The sequence below is a fragment of the Strix aluco genome, chromosome 23 (genome assembly GCF_031877795.1).
Source record: "Strix aluco isolate bStrAlu1 chromosome 23, bStrAlu1.hap1, whole genome shotgun sequence".
NCBI classification, from domain to species: Eukaryota; Metazoa; Chordata; class Aves; order Strigiformes; family Strigidae; genus Strix; species Strix aluco.
This window is the reverse complement of record NC_133953.1, coordinates 7,549,565-7,569,806: the sequence shown is the minus strand read 5'-3', so window position 1 is coordinate 7,569,806 and position 20,242 is coordinate 7,549,565. Positions and strand designations below refer to the sequence as shown.

General features: G+C 48.4%; 1 protein-coding gene across 4 annotated transcripts in view; it reads right to left on the bottom strand.

Moving 5' to 3' along the window:
- KIRREL3 (kirre like nephrin family adhesion molecule 3) overlaps positions 1-20,242 on the bottom strand; it is a 356,593-nt gene that overhangs the window by 107,879 nt on the left and 228,472 nt on the right. For all 4 annotated transcript variants that reach the window (XM_074848917.1, XM_074848919.1, XM_074848921.1 and 1 more), the window contains exon 3: positions 1,378-1,527. In XM_074848917.1, coding sequence (XP_074705018.1) covers positions 1,378-1,527 — 150 coding nt within the window. The remainder of the gene's footprint in view (positions 1-1,377; positions 1,528-20,242) is intronic.

Genomic DNA, 20,242 nt, shown 5'->3' with positions numbered 1-20,242 from the left:
CCTCTCTTTTGAGACATCTGATGCACCACAGAAGGAAGGCTGCCATCAGTGCATCCCTCCCCGCACTGGTGATTAATGCACTATGTAACACAGGCAGCCTGGCACACTCTTGTGTTTTTGTTGTTTCGCAAGCTATCAACAGCAGGATTTGCTCTCCTGAACCGCAAGAAATACAAATGATGGGTTTGTTTGTAGTTAGCTAATTAGATGACTGGCTGAGCTGGTATCATGCGAGCTGGCAGTTCCTCTTGCTTAAAGCAGCCCCAGCTCCGTTAATTGTGGAAGTCATTCGCATAAGCTACATACTTCAGTGGAGCTGTTGTTACCCGCTCGTGTTGCAGGGTCTTGTATGGAAAGCTCACCTCTCTAATATATGTAAAAGTTGTGGCACAGAGCTTTGAAAAACAGCTGAGGAGGGGACTGCTCACTCAGGTGAGCCTGAGAAATGAGAAATTATATGTATTAAAAATGAAAGAGGAAAAGAAAAAGCAGGCATTGCACTTTAGAGAAGAGCGGGGTCCCTGGAGACCGAGAAACATGAATCCTCCCCTGGTTTCTGAATGCTGCTGCTTGACTTGGAGAAAAGCCCCCTCAGGCCTCCTGTGCTCTGCACAAGTCGAGCAGTGGCCCCGTCCCACGTGTGCAACCTCTGCTGTGCTGGGGGGGACAGGGCTGCAGCTCCTGGAAGGGTTCGGTGCCCTCCTGGGTTTCTGGCTTTCAAGGAAACACCCTCCCTTCGTCATGTGAAATGTTTCACTAAAAAATCAGTATTTCCCAGCAAAATATATAGAATAAAACTGTGCAACTTCACTATTGTTCCAGAGTCTTCACCAGTTGCAATAAACCCTCAATCACAATACGTGCCGGGGATTAAGTAACGAGAAGTCTGAGGAATTTTCTTACCAAACTATAATTTGCCAGAAGTGCAGCTTAAGGAAGCCACAAGTACTTGTGGGCTCTGCTGGATCGCAATAAACACGTTTATCCAAAGCACACAGAGACTTTCTGGGTTTTTTTTGTTTGTTTGTTTAGGTTTTTTTTGAGAATGTCAAAACAGGCACTTTCAACATTTACAAAACATTTCAGCCTGCATCTTGGAAACATGACATTTGTTTCCAAAAGTCAGCTGAAACAAAAGCAAGGCTTTCCAAAGGGTCAGGTCACACCTGTGGGAAACCAACTGTTTTGTTTCAAGTCAGAGTGAAAAAAAGGTGCTGTTTATTCCAAGTTTCAATGCTTATGTTTGAGCTGGCTGGAAGGTTTTGTAGTTGAAATGAAAATATTATTCTCAAAAATAAATATTGTGGCTGCACCTGCACTGTTGGGCAGGGAGAGCTCCTGTTTTCCTCGGTTGGGTTGGGCAGTAGCACGACTTACTTGAGAGATCCCGTCCGACACCGAGGGCGAGCCCGTCTTTAATCCACAGCACAATGCCATTATACTCGGGGATGGCGCACAGCAGCGTCACGGGCTGCCCAGCGATCACCACCTGGTCCTGGGGCTGCTGCGTGAAGGAGGATGCTTGACCTGGAGAGGGGAAGAAGAAGAGAGGAAGAGGAGGCTGTCAGTCCTCAGGCGGTTTTCTGCACGATGCAGCGCCTTGGGATGCAACAGCCCAAACCGTTCCTGCCACGGCACAAACCTGAGGCTGAATTGTGCAGCTTTTTGCAGCCTCCTCATACACTCAAGACAAAAATTTGCAACGTTTTTCCTCCCTGGGGAAAAAAAATGATACAGCAAAGAGGTGCCAGGCATTTCCTCTAAATATTTTATTCTAAATTGCGTTGTTAGTGTTTTACCCATCACGATCAACGGATGGAAAAGCAGCAGGCTCTCAGGAAACAGTAATATTTTGTATTATACCTAATACAAGAGGATGCTGGTCCTCTGCTTCTGAGTCTCAAATCAGGACACACAGGTAAGAACCTGCTACAAAACACACAGGAAAAAACCTGACTGCTGCTCTTCTCTTTTCTCCCAGAGTGTAACTTACCGGTATTTTCTGGGAGCTTCACGCACATCTGGGGATGAAAGGAAGCAACAGCCCTGGTTCCTCACTGCCTTTTGTCCAAATTCCATCATCAAACTCACAAGCCACCCAGCCCTAATGAGCCAAGCTCTTAAGCATGACACCTACCACCTTGGTTGACACAGGGGGACCAAGGGAGGTGATTCATCTCTCTCCTCACCCTTCCCCACCCTGAACGATAACAATTCAAAGCCCTCGGGTCATCTCCTGCCATGGTGAGATGTCTCACACCTCAGGTGTGAGATGAAACTTCTCATTTCCAACAGAAAGTACTCTGATGCAGTATAACCTCTTTCACGTCAGAGTTTGCCAAGAGCTGGAATTACGTCTTAATTTCACTCTTTGAAATACATCATCATTCCTTGGCTTTGCCATGATTGAAAAACATGCAAAGGGTTAAATCCTTCTATTTTTTTTTTTTTCCCTTTCCAAAATGTGTGCTCTGGTTTGCAATCAGGCACGGTGGGAATCTGGGATGCCCATATAGCATGTCCCCGGGGTTCAGTGGTGCCAGTTTGCTCCCTTCTCTCGGATTTGAGCTTGTAAGGAAAATAGAAAAGCAAGAACAAATGCTGACAAAGCACCCCGAAACCAAATATACCTCTGGGGTATCTGAGAGAGATGGCTCGTTGTGCTACAAGTGAGCACACATTCATAGTGCCACAGTCTAATGCTGGAAGGTCACAGAATCACAGAATCATCTGGGTTGGAAAAGCTCTTGAAGCTCCTCCAGTCCAACCATGAACCTCCCCCTGACCATTCCCACCTCCACCAGATCCCTCAGCGCTGGGTCAACCCAACTCTTCAACCCCCCCAGGGATGGGGACTCCCCCCCTGCCCTGGGCAGCCCATTCCAACGCCCAACAACCCCTTCTGCAAAGAAATCCTTCCTAAGAGCCAGTCTGACCCTGCCCTGGCGCAGCTTGAGGCCATTCCCTCTTGTCCCAGTTCAGGCTGATCTGCTGATACCTGGACACCTTGTGAGAACGGTCCTTTGTGTTAGTTATTTGTAGAGCATCTCAATAGTGCTATCGCTTTGCCAGCACTTAAAAGTCTTGCTCTTACTCTGGATATAGGAGAGATCTGAAAGAGAGAAGTTGGGAGAAAGGCAGAACGACTGGATTGTGCCTGGCTATATTACCTGAGGGATTTAAAGATCAGGAGTCTTGCTGTGTGTGAATTATCGCCCTGCAACAGGCACAGAATTAAAAGCCCACACCCCTCAGCTGAATGTCAGCTCAATACACAGAATTGTACTGGGCTGAAGAAAAAGTTTCTCTTTAAAATCAATTTGTTAAACCAGGACAGTTTCCAGGTGAACCACCCTAAATCAATTCAATCCTAATTTACATTAACTCAATTTAATCATTGACTGATGATTAATCCTAAACCAAGGTTAAGTGTGACACAAGTTCTCGCAACTAAACTTGTTTCTGAATGAGTTGTTGGGCCTTGCCTACAGGGCAAAGCTACAAAGCTCAATCATTTTCTAACCTGTGCAGTTAAACCAATGTATGCCCCCATGTGAACACTTATATTTCAATTTAATTTATTATAGCTTAACCTAAATTTGCTCTTATCCAGCTAAAGATGCACAGGGAAGAGCAGAGCTATCCTTTCTAGATTTCTACTGGTTTACATACATCACGGTAAAAAGCCCTGCTGAAATTTTTACAGATCTCCCTGCAGCACCCAGGCGCACCTCGAGCACCATATTCCCGGGTATTTCAGAGGTCCTGACTCTCCCAGCACCCACATACTTGCAAGGAAATCTGATTTTCATCCCAGGTGCTCCCCAAGGCCATGGCGATGGCTCTTGGTGAGGCGCTGTGTGCCCAACAGGACACGTTTATTCCAGGAGATTCCAGCTCTTTCTGCTGGGAGAGACTCGCTGGAAGCCCCTGTGGCCTCTGATACCAGCAGAAACCCTTGCAATGCTGAATTAAGATTCAGAAATTTGGTTTCAAAGGGAATATTAATCAGCTCTGTATTTTATCTGGACTCATAAGGGACAAGCGCTACTAGGATACTAGGGAAACAATGAGAAAGACAATTAGGAAAGGAAGCAAAAAAAAGTGAGCATTTTGCTTGGGTTTCTTTTTTTTTTTTTTTTAAATTTTATTTTATATATATATTTTCCACCCGCTAACTATGTTTTCACGGCTCACTCCGTAATCTTGACAATTCTCAAGGCAAGCTGGGACAGCGCTGGAACACGGCAATAACCCAAAAAGATTGTTTTATCGGCGAGAATTATCAGGTTGTCAGCTGGGAGCTGCAAGAGTCGTAATGAGAAAGCAGAAGCACAAAGTGGTGTCCATGCCCTCTGAAAATGTCCATTAAGCAGAGGCTTCATTTGGTAATTGCTGTTGGAAATGAAGCCCTTTTTTAGTTGTTTTTTTGTTTTTTTGTTTCTTGATTTGTTTTAGAGAGCAGTTGATGGCCGTGGAAAATCAGAGCAGAAACATGGCATATGTCTCCTGTCTTTTCCTTCCCTCTGTTTGTTCAGTGTGAAAAATTGTCACTTGAAACAAGTTTTTTTTTTGTCCAAGGCTCCATCTCAGCTACAAACAGCTCAGACTCAGTCACAGGAGAGGAGAGACAGGGGTAAGGACCTTAAGAGCATTACCTGGCCCAGTCCCTGCTCCATGGTAGGATCATCTTTCCTTAAATCACAGATAAAAAAGAAGCAAAAAAAAAAAAAAAAAGGTACTGAAGGCAGAGCTCAACTAGCTTTCAAATCAGCTTAAAGTCTGATTACTGGGTTTAACTGGGTTTGGAAGATCAGAGGCCCGTCCACGTTACAGCTTTCAGCTGTCTTATGTCTTAATGTCAAAGTAACAAGTAATTTGCAGAAAAGTTTTAAGGGAGATAAGATACTTGACAGAAAATAACTGAAAATAGGGAGATTGGGAGAGAGCGATTTACAAATGCAGGTTGAGTGGTTTCAGCTACAAGAAAATGGGCTGAAACACATCAATTGGCTACTTTTCCCATGAACGTTTACAACAGCATTACAAAATGGTGCTTTGGTTTCAAAGCAGGGTGGTTTGACTCCAAGGACAAAACAAAACAAGCACTTCAATGATCACACAAGATATTGTCGATCAACTGGAATTTTTCTCTCCCCTTCCATTAAATAGGGTATTAGCCCCCCGAAAATCCAGTTTTAACTATAACCTGCCTTCCCAAATCCAAATCACAGAATCACAGAATCATCTATGTTGGAAAGGACCTTGAAGATCATCTAGTCCAACCGTTAACCCAGCACTGACCGTTCTCACTCCACCAGATCCCTCAGCGCTGGGTCAACCCAACTCTTCAACCCCTCCAGGGATGGGGACTCCCCCCCTGCCCTGGGCAGCCCATTCCAACGCCCAACAACCCCTTCTGCAAAGAAATCCTTCCTAAGAGCCAGTCTGACCCTGCCCTGGCACAGCTTGAGGCCATTCCCTCTTGGCCTGCCGCTGGTTCCTTGGCTCAAGAGACTCATCCCCCCTCTCTGCACCCTCCTTTCAGGGAGTTGCAGAGGGCCAGGAGGTCTCCCCTCAGCCTCCTCTTCTCCAGACTAAACCCCCCCAGTTCCCTCAGCCGCTCCCCATCAGACCTGTGCTCCAGACCCTGCACCAGCTCCGTTGCCCTTCTCTGGACACGCTCGAGTCATTCAATGGCCTTTTTGGAGTGAGGTTTTGCCCAAAACTGAACCCACTCATCGAGGGTCGGCCTCACCAGTGCCGAGTCCAGGGGTAAGATCCCTTTCCCGTCCCTGCTGGCCACACTATTGCTGATGCAAGCCAGGATGCCATTGGCCTTCTTGTCCACCTGGGGCACACTGCTGGCTCCTGTTCAGTCGGCTGACCTTCAACCCCCCCAGGTCCCTCTCTGACTGGCAGCTCTCCAGCCACTCCTCCCCAAGCCTGGAGCGCTGCTGGGGGTTGTTGTGGCCCAAGGGCAGCACCCGGCATTTGGCCTTAGTGAAGCTCATACAGTTGGCCTCAGCCCATCGCTCCAGCCTGTCCAGGTCTCTCTGCAGAGCTTCCCTATCCTTGAGCAGATCAACACTCCTTGCAGAGATCAGAGTTCAGCCCACATGAGCCCAGCCAAGAGTCCAGGCAAGGTAGCCACAGCAGCCATCAGCCACCCACCACCTTCCTCTCGTCTCCCACAGCCCCAGGAAGGGAACCCACGGTCTGGTTTTGGGAAGTGTTCCCCTGCCCTGTGGCAGCAATCGTGAACGGTGGGGAGATGCAGCACCGCGTACAAGTCCCGTTCCTTCCCCAAGTGTAGTTCTCTTATACTTCTACACCCCGTTTTTCCTTTTTTTCAAGCGTCAAGACTTGGCATACTTTCAAAGAAATAACCCAATTGATGCTTGGCTTCTCACAAGCGTCGCTGGGAGCCGCTCGGCACCAACTCCGTCCCCCCAAGAGCATCCGTGTGAGCATCTTCCGCGATTCATCTGGCAGAGAGGAAGACGCACCAAGCAGAAGCAAATATTAGGACTCTGAATTCATTGTTGATTTAAAAAAAGCAAATGGCTATGCAAATGAGATGCTAACCATGCCTCTTGGCCATGTTCCAGCGCGATGGCAAAGTCCTAGCTGCACTCTCAAGCTGCCCTTCTGCTGAATGCAGGTTGTCAGCCGCGGGTCGACCTGCTACTGGAGATGGGGGCGTTGGTGTCAGAGAAGGCGCGAGAGGCTCTTGATCTCAGAGCCTCATCTTCTCCTGGTTGCTGGCTTTGCTTCGCTCCCTGAGGAGCTATTTACACTGCCAGGCGACTGCGTGACCTGTTTTCTGGCCCTGCGATTTCCTGTCGTCCTGGAGGAAGTCTCTCTAAAACAAAAGTGGGGGGCATTTCTCACAGCTATTAAAATCCGAAACGGCAGGAACAAAATGGGAGAAAAAAGGATCCACCGTGAACAGCGAGCAGGCAATAACGCTAACCCTGCTTTCAAAAATCACAGGCAGGATCCTTATGAAGTCACAAGCATGTCATAAAAGCTTAAGAAAAAAAAAAGAGGAAGAAAGAGAGAACCACTTTAGAACTCTTTTTATTTCCTTAATGGATTTTGCACCTGTGGCTCCAGTTTTTCAGTGTTTCTCTGTAATGTTGCCTTGTTCTTTCAAACAAAGGCAGAGACTCTGCTATGTTTGTGACTTCCAAGGGAAATCACGCCGCCAGTGCCGTAGCATTCCTTTTCAGAGAAGTCCCAACACCCACACATGGTGAGAAGGACCAAAACCCCCATTTTACAACCCGAAAACGGAGGGAGGGCCCCTACATGCCAATGTTGCCAAGGTCACGCAGGGTGTCTGCGATGCAGCAGGACCTTGACGGTCCTTCCATCGCCAAAGCCTGAATCGGCGACCGGCTTTCTAAGCTCTCTGAAGACTGAAATGTGTTTGCATGAGTTCTTGTCTGAATTATTTCAGCTTGCATCCTCCTGTGTAAAAACCAGCCTGCCTGCAGACAACTTGCTGCAAGAAGAGAAGAGGCAACCGGGAACAGCAGATAGTTAAATTTTCATTACCCAAGAGAAGTGAGTATTGTAGTAAGAAGCAAGGGACTTACAGAGGGAACAATGACTCATTAGAAATGGAGACACTGTGGCTCCTTTTATGTAAGTGGAGCTTTGAATTTCCATTGTGTTCTGAAAAGAATTAGTCCTTTTTGTCGAGGAGAGGATAGAAGTGGCGAAGAAGGACTATGAAGCTCCTCGTAAAAATATTACTGTTCAGAAATGAAAGGCCCAGTGATTAAGAGCGGTGGGACATTTTCCTTGTCCCTCAATGCAGAGAGCTAATGCTTCCCTCGACTCGGAGCCGGCATGACATGGGGTAGGAGGATGATCAAGGGGCTGCTGCGTGATAACCTAAGCCTATGCACCGCTCCAGAAGGGCTCCTCTTCAGACCAACAGGTCGCACCACCAAGAGCCCTGCTGTGAAATCACAGAATCATTCATTCAGGTTGAAAAAGACCCTTGGGATCATCGAGTCCAACCTTCAGCCCTACTCTACAAAGTTCTCCCCTACACCATATCACCCAACATCTCATCCAAACGACCCTTAAACACACCCAGGGATGGTGACTCATGGCAATTCAGCCCAGCTCAGGCTTGGTTTCTCGTTAGGTGACGCCTGGAGATGGAGCCATCTCTTGACCATGGAAAGGACCGGGAAGGGAGGGTAGGGATGGCTGCGTGCCCACACTTTCCCGACAGACGAGGGCTAGTTTCCGCACCACCCCGCGCAGCTTCTGCTATCGATCCCGTGACAAATGGGCTGGTTCTCAGCGCTCATTCAAATGGGTCCTCTTCTCTGAGCCAAGGACAACGAGCTCCCTGCATAAGGCCCATCGCACTTGAAAACACACGCCCGCATTGATTTTTAGATGACTAGGAAAAGCAAGCAGACAAAAGCGTTACATTATTTACAAAGCTCTCTGGAATTGTCAGTCATGGGGAAGCACAGTGCAAACAGGGGGAGCAGGGAAGAGCCGTGCGGGCGGCACAGCTGCTCATTACCTGCCTCCCTCCCAATGACCTCCCCGGCGAGAGATGCCACCCAGACCAACCCTGAGGTCATGTGCCAGCTCTGGCTGAGCACAGCGCCCATGAGGCAGAAAGGAAAGGGACACCCAAGTGTCCCCAGGGGCACAGCAAGGATTTCCCCAGGCAAGGACAAGCTTTTCTTGCACTTCGGAGAAGCAAGAGACCTGTGGCTCCCCAGACAGGAGCAGATGAATTGGACCAGCGATGTCCACACGGAGCAGCATCCCCAGGGGAGGGTCACTGGTTGGTGATGGCCAGAGCCATGTCGTGTACCTCCTTTCAGCTTCATGGAAGAAAAAACAAAAGGTAGCTTGAGTTCGTCCCTTGCATAAGCTTTCCATTATTTTATTTTGTTTCCTTGGGGGGAAAAAAAATATCTGTTTGAACAAAAATGTCAGGTTGGCCTTTTTTAGTTTGACTACGTAAGTCCAGCTCACATGGCTTCTGTATGCTTGATGCTGCTGAATTATTCAATTTGAAAGCAAAAAAAGCACAACACCCTTCAGTCAAGGAATGAATCAGCTGTATGGAAAGGCAAGCAGCAGCCTACTTCTCACTGACCAGCTAGCTGTGTGACCCGGCCTCGGATGCGTCCCCCCTCCTAGTGCGAGGCAGGGAGCTGAGCTCGTACCTTGCTCATGACAAACACCGAGGGAGATGGGACCCACCTTCCCCTTGAAGCACCCCAACAAGTGAAGCCTGGCAGTCCCTATCAACTCCAGCCAGCTGCACAGCTACGGAGGGGAAGAAGTGGGCTGCGTTTAAGTGAAACCAAAGCCAAAATGATCCTGGGCGCAGGGACCACCCCAAGAAAGGCAGCGCCCACAGTCAGAGCTGAGTGTAAGCTTGGCCTCTGCATAACCCTTTGCCTCCCAGCCACGCACAGGCTCCGAGCAATGCACGCCTGAGCTCATCCCACAGTGATGTCAGACATTTTCCTAACGCTGCTTAGAGAAGAAACATCAGCATCCCACTGTGTCCACTAAGTAGCTTCAAAGGGGAGACAGGGAAATTTTGAATAAGATATTAGACCTTTTCGAAATCTTTTTGTCTATTAGTCACACAGGCGAGAGATCTGAACTATCGAGTATTCCACTTGCTTTGATACCCACACGAAATCCCAGCACTGCTTTCAAAGTCACTGTGAGTAGTTTGATCAGCCATGCAGAAAGGGCTTAAATGTCATCGTCTGCTCTGTTATTAGCTACCAATTGGGAAAGGTGTAAGAGTATACTTACCGTGGGATATTTATTAGCAACCTCCTCCCAGCACCAGCTTCGAGAATTACCTCTTGTGAGATTAAATGCCTGTTCTCGGTAGCTGCACTGATAGAAAACAAACTAATGTACTGCATCAAGGAATCAAAAATAAAAAATAAGCTGTCCCCAAAAAGCAGCGTTTCAGTGACCTTACGGACTGGACTGCACTGAATATTCAGACTCAATGGATGGCTCCTGGCCGTTCTGCTTTAACAACCTCGTGTGTACCTGCTGCCCAGATAAAGCCGAGCTCGTAGGAAGCAGCATTATCTTTTATTAGACAAGGTGACAGAGCCAGAAAAAAAAACAACAGATGAGCTTTGGGGCTCACAGGACTTTTCCTGGGTTGGAAATAGAAGCAGCAAACTGAATTAAGTGGTGTTTTGCCACAGGAGCCAGCACATGAGGGTCTGCTCCCGCGGCAGAGAAGCAGGCGAGGCTTTGCAGGGGAGCAGCAGCAGAATGGAAGGGTCAGCAGGAGGCAAAGCTCAGTGTGTTACTAAAGCTAACGGCAGATAGAAGAGGTGTGTGCACCTCCCTGCACCCTGGGCAAGGGCCAGGGCCTCGGCCCAAAGCCTGGACTGCCGCAGTTACCCCGTGATCGGGCTCCGAGCCTCCTGCCAGGGCTGCCTGGGGCACAGGGATGATGCCTGTTCTTGCTAGAAAGGGAGGGCAGCAGCACCACAAACTATTTCAAAGGCACTGGAAACCCTGGGCATGGCGCTGAGCAGCATCCCTCGCTCGAGACAGGAGATGCTTCACTCTCGTGAGCAGAGGGGAAGAGATTTCCTCACATTGATCCACCTGGAGGCCCCAGCTCCCCCTGAAAATTGCCAATGACTCTTAAGAAATATTTTGTTATCAGCACTCCCGAGGAACCTGTCGCAGAATAATAAATTACCATTTGGTTGTCTGTCAAGGCGGAGCTCTCCTGGCACGGCTCCACAGCGGCCGGACTGCCGGGCTCGCGAGGGAAGAAGAGGGGATGCTTCGGTAACTCCAGCCAAGGCAGCTTTCTGCGTGGCAACTACAGATGTTTTTCCCCTGCTAACTATTTGTAGCTGACAAACAGCACTAGGAAAGGGGTCGGCGGGTCCTCAGCTGCAGGAGTCTTGCACAGACACTCCTGGGACCTAAAACCACCCACTTTAATCCACAAAAGAGGACAAGGAACATTTCTTTCTAAAACAATGGCTGATGCTCAAACTAGTGCGCAGCAGTCTGCCCCCCACAAAGTCTCCCAGATAGAATCCTTAAGGATTTTATCCCTTGTGACTCTCTGAAATCTCTCTGGTGATCCCCCACAGCCCTGGATTACATTCAGTCTGGATGCATCAACACACCCTTCGTTCCCAGATCGGGGCTGCTCTTTTGAAATATAGTCCTATAAATCTCAGCTCATCTTTGAGTTACAGGGCACACAGGACACTCATCCGTAGGAAAATGAGAAGGATGAATAATCCATTTCACAAACGATTTGGAGATTTCAAAGTTCTGGCTCTGCTCCCAGGAAGAGTGGCAACTGGAAGTTGTGCAGTCTACAGGGTGGAAAATTAGACGAAGGAGCTCGCCTTGGGTCATGCCATGTTTCACTTCCATCCTCGTTTTTCAAAATCTGTTATCGCATGCTTTGAGTCACAGAGAGAAATCAAAATGGAGATTCATTTCAGAACAGAAAATGCAGATATTTAATACTATACTGAAAGTTCTGCTCCTTCTCAAAATAATTTGGAGTTTAAATAGTCTCACTACTGGTTGGTGAGACATCATGCCCACCGTACAGACTGGAGAATCCACACAAAGAGTGGTTGAAGAAGTCTCTCTAGAGAACTTTATTTCCAACTTTGCAGATACATGAATTGCCACCACGCAAGATGCCCTCCAACAGATACCTTCCCCAAGTGGGAAACGCCTCGGTGGGGCACCAAACCGCACGTATCGAGGTAGGAAAATGGAGGAACAAATCTTACTGTTGCCCTGAAACGTTGAGAGGCCACCGTGTGCACGAAACATCAACCGTGTTGCTTCTGGGGGAGCTCCCGGCCAGATCAGCTGCGTGATATTACAGATGCACCGAGACCTCGCCGCGGCTGAGGACTCGCTCCAGCTCCCTGCTGTTTAGCCGAGCTGGGAAGCCGGGCGAGATTGCTTCAGGTTGTGTTGCGTGAATTATCAACTCTGAAGATGAAGTGGAATGAGAATTAGCAGGTTTCTGCTATAATTATTGTTTGTTTGGATTTTTCCAAGTGGAAATTATTGTAAATATGTTCACTTTTTTTTTTTTACATGCAAGATTCATATTTAGAGTTAAAAAAAATTAGTCTGAAGAACAGCCTAAAGTTAAGCACATGCAATACACAAAAAGGAAGCGGCAGGGAAAAGACAGGAGGAGGTAAGAGATGCTAAGATGAACAGACAGGGAGCTGATCACTGGTTGAGCAGGAACCGTTTCACACACATGCCCATCCTCGTTACCTGAGGAAGGCGCTTAAAAACTCATGTACTTTTCCATCTATACACGAAGGCATAATAAAAGTTCCTCTCCCCTGAAAACCAATGCTGCTACAATATCCACAGACCCAAGGAAATGTCTAGAAAGTGTATTCAGCCATTACTGAGGAGGCCAGTGACCTGCACCATTGCCTACAACAACTGGCTCCTGCTTTTTCACTGGATTTTACCCAATAAATCCAAGAGTCATGAAAACTAAGAGGAAATGGGAACTCGGTCAATATTTATAGCCCTGCAACTGCTTTATCAGCCCATGTGCACCCTTGGGAGAAGCCACGGGGATGTGGCTGTGCCTTACTGCTGCCAGCAGAGCCAGCGACTTCTCTGCTTTATTGCTGGAGGAGAAGGGACGGCGTCAGAAGGGGCCTCAAATGTATTTAAACACAAGACTTTGCTGTTTGTTTTGCTACTCGCTCCTTCTCAATGGTCCCCACTGCAGAGTCAATGACTTGCCTGTGCGAAACCCCAGTCCAAGAGAAGATTAGCACATTCCAGCCTGCTGAGTTAATTAGCAGGTAATGAGAGATGCTCATCAATAAACTCAGCTGTTTGTGAACCCCCTCCTGGGTCGAGCCTCCATGCCTGCAGGACATAGGAAGCTTTCCATCCCCTGACAAGCTCCATGGGGCTCACTTAGGAGATGATGTGCTCTCACACCCGAGCAGGCAAACCCCTGGCTCTACACAGGGAGGCAAAGATTTGTTAGAGTTCACACACCCAGCACAGCAACAAAACCCCTCTTCATCCAGGTTTTGGGGGGGGCAGCTGGGGGAGATGCATCTGGTTTGCTGGTAGAGGATTCCTTGCCCAGGGTTAAGAGCAGGTAGTGTAAAGCTGGGAGTCAAAATGAAAGGAATTTTATTACAGTATTACACTCTCTTACAGAGGATCTCTCTCTCCAAGGATTCCCCCCTCCTGAAACCTTGTGGGTCCACAGTTGGGGATAGAAACCCCCAAGGGGGAAAAAAAAAGAAATTAAAAAAAAAAATCCCTTTTGCAGCCTTAAGCAGAGCAAACCCCAAATGCAGGTCCCTTCTCATGCTAAAATCCTGAGGAATGGGTATAGCAAAGTCCCCAAACTAGTAGCAACTGCACATTTAGCCTGTGCCACCTCTGTTTCTGACTTGAGGAAAAGCTTCCTGCCTTCAGCGAGGCAGGAACATAACCTGTTTAAGGCTTTATAGAGAGACACATAACCATCATCATAATTTTTAAGAAGCAATGTGCAACACAGTGCCTTACGGACTCCTATAAATTACTCGGCACGCGGCTGCCAGCTCAGCCTAAGCTCGATATTGCCTGCAGTAATTATTTGGATCAAATGTAGTTTATCTGCTTCATATTTGTGTTTCTGTGCTCTCTGGTAACTTATAAATGTCATTGCAGTGTTTATTTGTTATAATGAAACTTAATGACGTTTGAAACCAATGGCTGCGGTTGTGGGCTGCAGGTTTGAAGTAATCTCTTCATCTCAGGAGCAGGAGGCCCAAAGATAACATTAAATTACCCTATAGGAAAGGAAGATGTATGCAGGCAGATATTCAGGCCTGTGTATTATTCATTGGAGAGATGACTAGCAATGAGCCACAGCGCCTAAGGCTACGGGCTCAAAGCACTGTCACCCAGCGCAGGCAAATGTTCCTGTCCAAGGGGAACTAGTTGTCAAGCCATAAGCCCAAATGCATCTCAATCTGTTTTATTAAACCTTCTAAGGCATGCTGGGGCGGCTCGGTGCAAGATACCCCTGTGAAACGGCTGGCAGGGAAGAAACGAGGTGGGGCTGCTGTAAAACAAAGCAGAGCTGGGTAGGAGAGAGAGGAACCGGCTTCGTGAGGCATCAGAAGGGGATGGGGAGTGCAGAGAGGCAGCAGGGTGGCTTGGCAGCGGTCGTGCCCCATCTCAGCCAGATGCCTGATGCTGAAGGCCGTTCTCCCTCCACGCAAAGCCCAGCATAAACTTTTCTTGCTTTCGCTTCCAGCACTGCTCCTTGTCCTCCCTTCTTCTGATTCATTTCCCCCCTTGGTTTCTATTGCTGTGTGTATTTATAGACTCTGGTCGTGTCTCCCCTTGAGCCTCCTCCAGACTATATAAATTTACCTCCTCCAGTCTCTCCTCTTACAACCTGCTCTCTAATCCCTGGGCCATTCCTGCCACCACAGTTAGTATTCTCCCCAGCTCTGCTCCACGCTCCCCAGGCTGCAAGGTCCAGTGCCACACTCAAGGCTCCGGTGCCAGTCACATCACAGCCCCCGTGGAGCTGCACAATTAGTGATGCCTTATTACCTCAGGATCTGCTGAAGCAAAATGCCCGTGGCAATAGCCAGGAACATCTTTCCCTAAGCTCCCTCCTTGCTGTCAGGAGTGCAGAGGTACCCAGGGCAGCCAGCACCAAAAGCAGCTTTAACCCCTGCAGCACAATCCAGACTCAGCACCTCTGGTTTTTGAGCTGCTTCATGTAACTGTATGGTCGGGTTGGTGCTTCCACACCTCCCGGCCATCACAGGCTTGGTATGTGCTACTGCATTTCTCCGGAGTAAAGAAAAAGCATCGCTGGCTCCTTCCCCACCAGGGCAGTGAGAATTTAAGGTCTCCAGGAAACTGGACCCCAGCTGTCAGTTCAGTGAATTTTGGTTTTTTGTCTTCATCTGCTTCTCCTGCACAAGGTCAGACAGGTCTGGCAATGCCTTGTGCCACAGCCATCTGTCCTCAGCAGCGCAGCTTCTTCCTTCGGTCTGAACCTAAGCTAAGGCAGGGGTGTTCCTCCTGCATTGCCATGAACACAAGGCTGTTGTGCCAACCCACTCCAAATCCCTAAACAACCCTGGGAATGCCCATGTCTAGAGTTTCAGTCATTTCACGTGACTTTAAGAAAAGAGTATTTTCATCAAAACTCTCTGAGGCCCAGCAGATGGAGAGCATCTGTCACTTGGCCATCTCTGCACCCTACCACCGAGGTCGCAGCCCTGCCAGGGGACAGGACAGTCGCCCTGGGGATGTGCAGCACAGGGAGATAATTCCTAGAGAGGTCAAACACTACAAGCAATCGCCTGTCAATGCATTATTCACCGACCAACACGAAAGAAAAAAAAAGCTTGGGTAACTTATTTGATTAACCTCATCTGACCTCATCTGGATTAAAACCAGAACCTATTATGGGCAGACATGTTACCTGATGACAACCGACAAGAGAAATTAATCTTCATTACTTGGAATCCTTATGCAGCCAGTCCCAGGGAACCTCCTGCAGGGATCTCACCACGAGAGCTTGTCCGAGACCCCGTCTCCGAGCTCCCTACGAGCAGACGGGACCCCTGTGCTTCCAGCTGCGGATTAATGCACCTACACACAGCTTCTCGCAGCACCCAGAGCCTCGGCAGAAGTCTCCGTCCACGAACTCAGTGGATCTAACCTTGCTTAAAACCTCTGTGACATCGATTAATGAGAAGGAGAGAACTGTGCAGGGCCACCTACAACGACCTTGCCTACAAACCCTTGAAAAGGGAGTTAATGCTGGAATAATGCCGCGGCTCGGCGAGGAGGGGTTGCGTGCCTCGCTGGCTCTCAAGCAGCTATCGAAACAAACAAGTTGACAAATGAGGCTGCCTCTTAATGAAGCCGAAGCCAAAGTCAATACTCAGCCCTTCTATCAGGGCACAGATCAAAGATGGTCTCAAGGGCAAACGACCTTGGCAGGGGTGGGACAGCTGTCACTCGGAGGAGGGAAGGGATGGCACGGAAATGAAAAGGAGCATCCTTGGAAGCAGAAGGAGACAAGGGCAACTTGCAGAAGAAGAAAGGAAAAAGATTTAGAAGAGGAGAAATGCAGAAGGTTGGGGGGAAGCCTTTCTTCCAGGCCTGATACACTCTTTCAGCGATTAAACCTGGTTATGAAAATCCTGGCATTCCTTCCGTCCTCCAGTACCACATCTAGAGCAACATCATTCTGACAAAATGGTATTTCAGGTATTTTCTTTGCAGAGACTTTCCTTCTCCTTCCCACCCCAGCTAACAAAAGGCTGAAATGGGGAAGGATCTCGCCATGAGAGCTTGTCCGAGATCCCATCTCTGAGCTCCCCCATCTATTTTCAAGTATTTGTGGGGGGTTAAAGTTTCCCCTTGAAGTTAGGTACACCTGGGATGATTTTCTACTGTAGCAAAGACACGGGCAGGGAGGGACATAGAGGTAGGAAGGGAAGGAAAGAAGGAAAACGCTCAGGTAGGAACAGTACAACGGATAAAGAGATCTCTTCCACAAAAATAAAACAGCTCCTCCATTATCAACAGACATTCATAGATAGAGCCACTTGTTCGTGCAAGGGCCAGTTCTTGCCGGACAGCTTAGTCCTACAGAACCCTTGCCTCCATCAATGTCTGCTGTGTCCTCCAAGCCACCCCTCTAGAACTGCCCCTTCCCAGAGAGAGCAGCCTTGCAGCAGGGAGTGGCAGAGACAGAAGCTCTTCTGGCGACAGCGCAGACTAGGACTGACCCCCCAGGACAGCCCAAGCCTGATCCCAGCCCCACCGCTGGCTGGCTGCGGACAACCCCCCTCGCTGCTATTCCACAGCCCCGCTTCGCTTGGCTGAGGGTGCCGGTTCCCAGGGCACGGATTGCTTCCCTCCTCGTTTGTACAGCACCGAGCACAACACGGATTTCACCCTCAGCTGCTACAGGAGCCAACACCCTTGCAGCTCCCTGCCACGCCATCTCCAGAAACCTCCACCACCAGCTCAGCTCCCCCTGCTTCTCTTTGAAAGCTCCTCGATTGAATGCTGGTCTAAGCTGATGGCAACAAAGACCTGGCATACTTATCTCCAGGTCAACCTAAATATTTCATTTAGCTTCTAAAGAAGTCAATTCCTTTCTTTCTTTCTTCCTTCCTTTATTTTAAATCTCAAAATGCATACCGTCTCTCATGAATATTGATGAGGATCATTAGTCACTGAACATTTCACTTCCCTTCTCTTTCCCCCATCTATATAAAACCTTCATCTTTGTTAAAGGAAAAAAAAAAAAATCCATCTCAAGTTACATCTCTGGATGTGTTTTAAGATTAGCCCCATTAATACATTTATAGATTGAGTAAATACCTATGAGAGCAAATACTGGGCATAAAAGCACATGTATATACAGGCCCTGAGACTGCTGCTGCACTGGAGGTAGCTGTTAGGTTTGTGGTTTGAGCTCACTGCTTTTGTGAAGGATCACAGTAGCAGCCCTGTCTACTAAATAACCGTTGCATCGGCTGCCTGGCCAAGGGGAATTTCACTCACACTCCCCCTCACACATGCTCCCTACCTATCCTTCAGGTTTTTGACCATGCCTGTTCCTTCTGTCTTCATCAACCTCAACCTGAAGGCTGCTAATGGACTTCAGTTTTATTTAGTGAATACAGATGGCAGGGTTTGGCCAGATACAGCAAATAACTTGCGAAGAAAAAGAACAGGACTTGCAGCGTTCAGCTTGATACTTTACCACGATATTTCACCATTTCCTTACAATGAGAATGGATTTTTAGAAGGATTTAAAAAAAGCCAGCCCAAACAAAGCAAGATACTTTGCTGGGTGGTTTGCAGTATCTTTCAGTCAAATCCAGCAAAGTCCCACTTCACTGAGAAATGGGAACAGGTTCATTTTGTTGCCCTGAAACACACAATTTCTTCTGATTTGTCATGATAGCTGTGAAATACAGCTGTCTTGCACCGCTCCCGTAAGGGCCTTCGTGTTACAGGTTGGGACTGCAGAGCAGAGATGACGTTATGTGACCTAATGACACACAGGGAAACCAGTGGGGAGCGGAGCTTCAAAATTATTTATTTAAGCCTTTTCACAGCATACCAAAGCCACAGGCTCTCTTGTGCCTGTAACACCAGAAGGGTTTCATCATCACAACAATCTTAGTCAGCTCCCACCCCACAGCCTGGCTATAGTTGGAAGCGCTCGAGCTGCGGCAAGTTTCTGCTCACAGTCGCACGGTAGATTTATTTCTGCTGGCTTGAGAGCCATTTTAATGGCAAGCCTGGCTGTTTATCAATTGAGAGCATGTGTCTCGGGGTGGGATTTACAAGGCTTTAATTGATATTCTAAGTGATGGTAACTTGGTACAGCTCCACTGCTCCGGTCCGTGAAGCTCCAACTCTGGTTACGCCTGCAGAAAGGTGCATGGGTTGAGGATGCCTTGAGGAGGGGCAGGTCAGAGACCTGGAGCAGGCAGGAACACCGTGTCTTTCCTTGCAGCAGTGGGTAGGCCTGCAGTGCTTTGTAAAAAGCAGCACTGCGTTGCGGTGGCTGTGCCCCAGGATCACCCCAAAAATGGCAGAAGAGATGTTCTTCCTTTCTCCAGCCTTGGGCAGGGAGATGCCATCACCCTCCTGCCCCCTTCCTGAAACAAGGTCTGGATCATATTCTTGGAAGCAATGACTTCCAAATACTTTGAAAAGCTGGAAGTTTCCACACAATCATGCCATCGTGTCCATGCCAGGAGGATTTATGGCATCATCAGAACCTGACTTAATGGCCCAGCCAGACATGCATGTCCAGGTTCTGGTCTGGTGGACACCATGTCAGCAGTGTGACCTGTACTGCTAATGAAATACTGCCTGCCAGCAACCTCCCTGGCAGGGTCCTCACGGAGGGAGGAAAGCTAAATAACAGACCCCCGGGCTGCAGTAACAGCTCTGCAGAGAGGGGAAAATTATCAACAGATACACACGCTTGAAGGTAAACTCAGGGTAGCCTGGAGGCAGCGCAGAGATGAGAAAGCCGGAGTCACTGTCTTCAGAGAGAAGCCTTCTTGCATCAACTTTAATTCATGTTCCCCCTGCCTCCTGATACACTTGAAAAATAAACCAGCCCAAACCCAAGAGAGCCAGCAACACCAGAAGATGGCCAGCTGGGGTAAGGTGATGTATATAACCTGACCTCCACTCTCCCACAGGTGCATTTTACGGGACAAGTTTCCCCAACAGCTTGTTCCTTAGGTGCACATCCCATTTCAGTTGCCATTAAGGTCCTAACGGGGAGTGCAGGGGCAATGGAATTCAAGTAGCCAAGACATTCTAAATGTCTAAATTCTAGATACTGATCCATGTTTATGAATGCCTAAGATTCCTGAAGGGTCTTTAGCAGGCCCTCCAGTCCCTGCAAAGGGACGGTTCGCAGATTCCACGTGATCCCAGGTTCTCCCATACGCTCCCACAGGCTGAACAGCAGGAGAAGCAGCTCCTGAATTATCTTACGCCAGTACTCGAGGAGCGAGGAAGTATTGTATTCATTTATTTAAGACCACGCAGCAATAGCTTTCCACAGGGGACCGCTACTCAAATCAATAGATAAAATTACACCCTTAGACCATTAACTGCTACAACAACACCGTTACCATAAAACTCGCAAGCTTTGTATCAGATTTATGACCAGCAGAGTTGCTCAGCCACACTGCAACCTCTGCAGGCTACTGGAGCACCAAGGATGAAACTCTGCTCCCCCTCTCCAAAGGAGCAGAGAGGGGTAGTAAGCTGGGGAGGTGTTTCCTACCCTGCCTGAAGGGCAGAGCACACGGGATCCTTCCCTCAGGAGCATCCTGATAAATGTGTGTGACCCACCCGCGAGGACTTGGCTCACAGCAGCAAGGTCCTGCATTTTACCCAGTTTTCCAGCTGACCCAACCCAGGCAAAGTCTCCCCTTGACACTAAACAAAAAGACAGCTTGTTTGCTGGTTTTTCCTCAGGTTTCACTTATGTCCCTGCCTTGTTTAGCTAACAGACACACAAAGCATCACAGAAATATCAATGAGACCTCTGCTGATAACAATGCATCTTTAACAACTTCTCCGGAGCTTGCTCCATCCACTCGCCTCTTCCTTCTCAAACGCGTGTGTCAGATAAAGAACA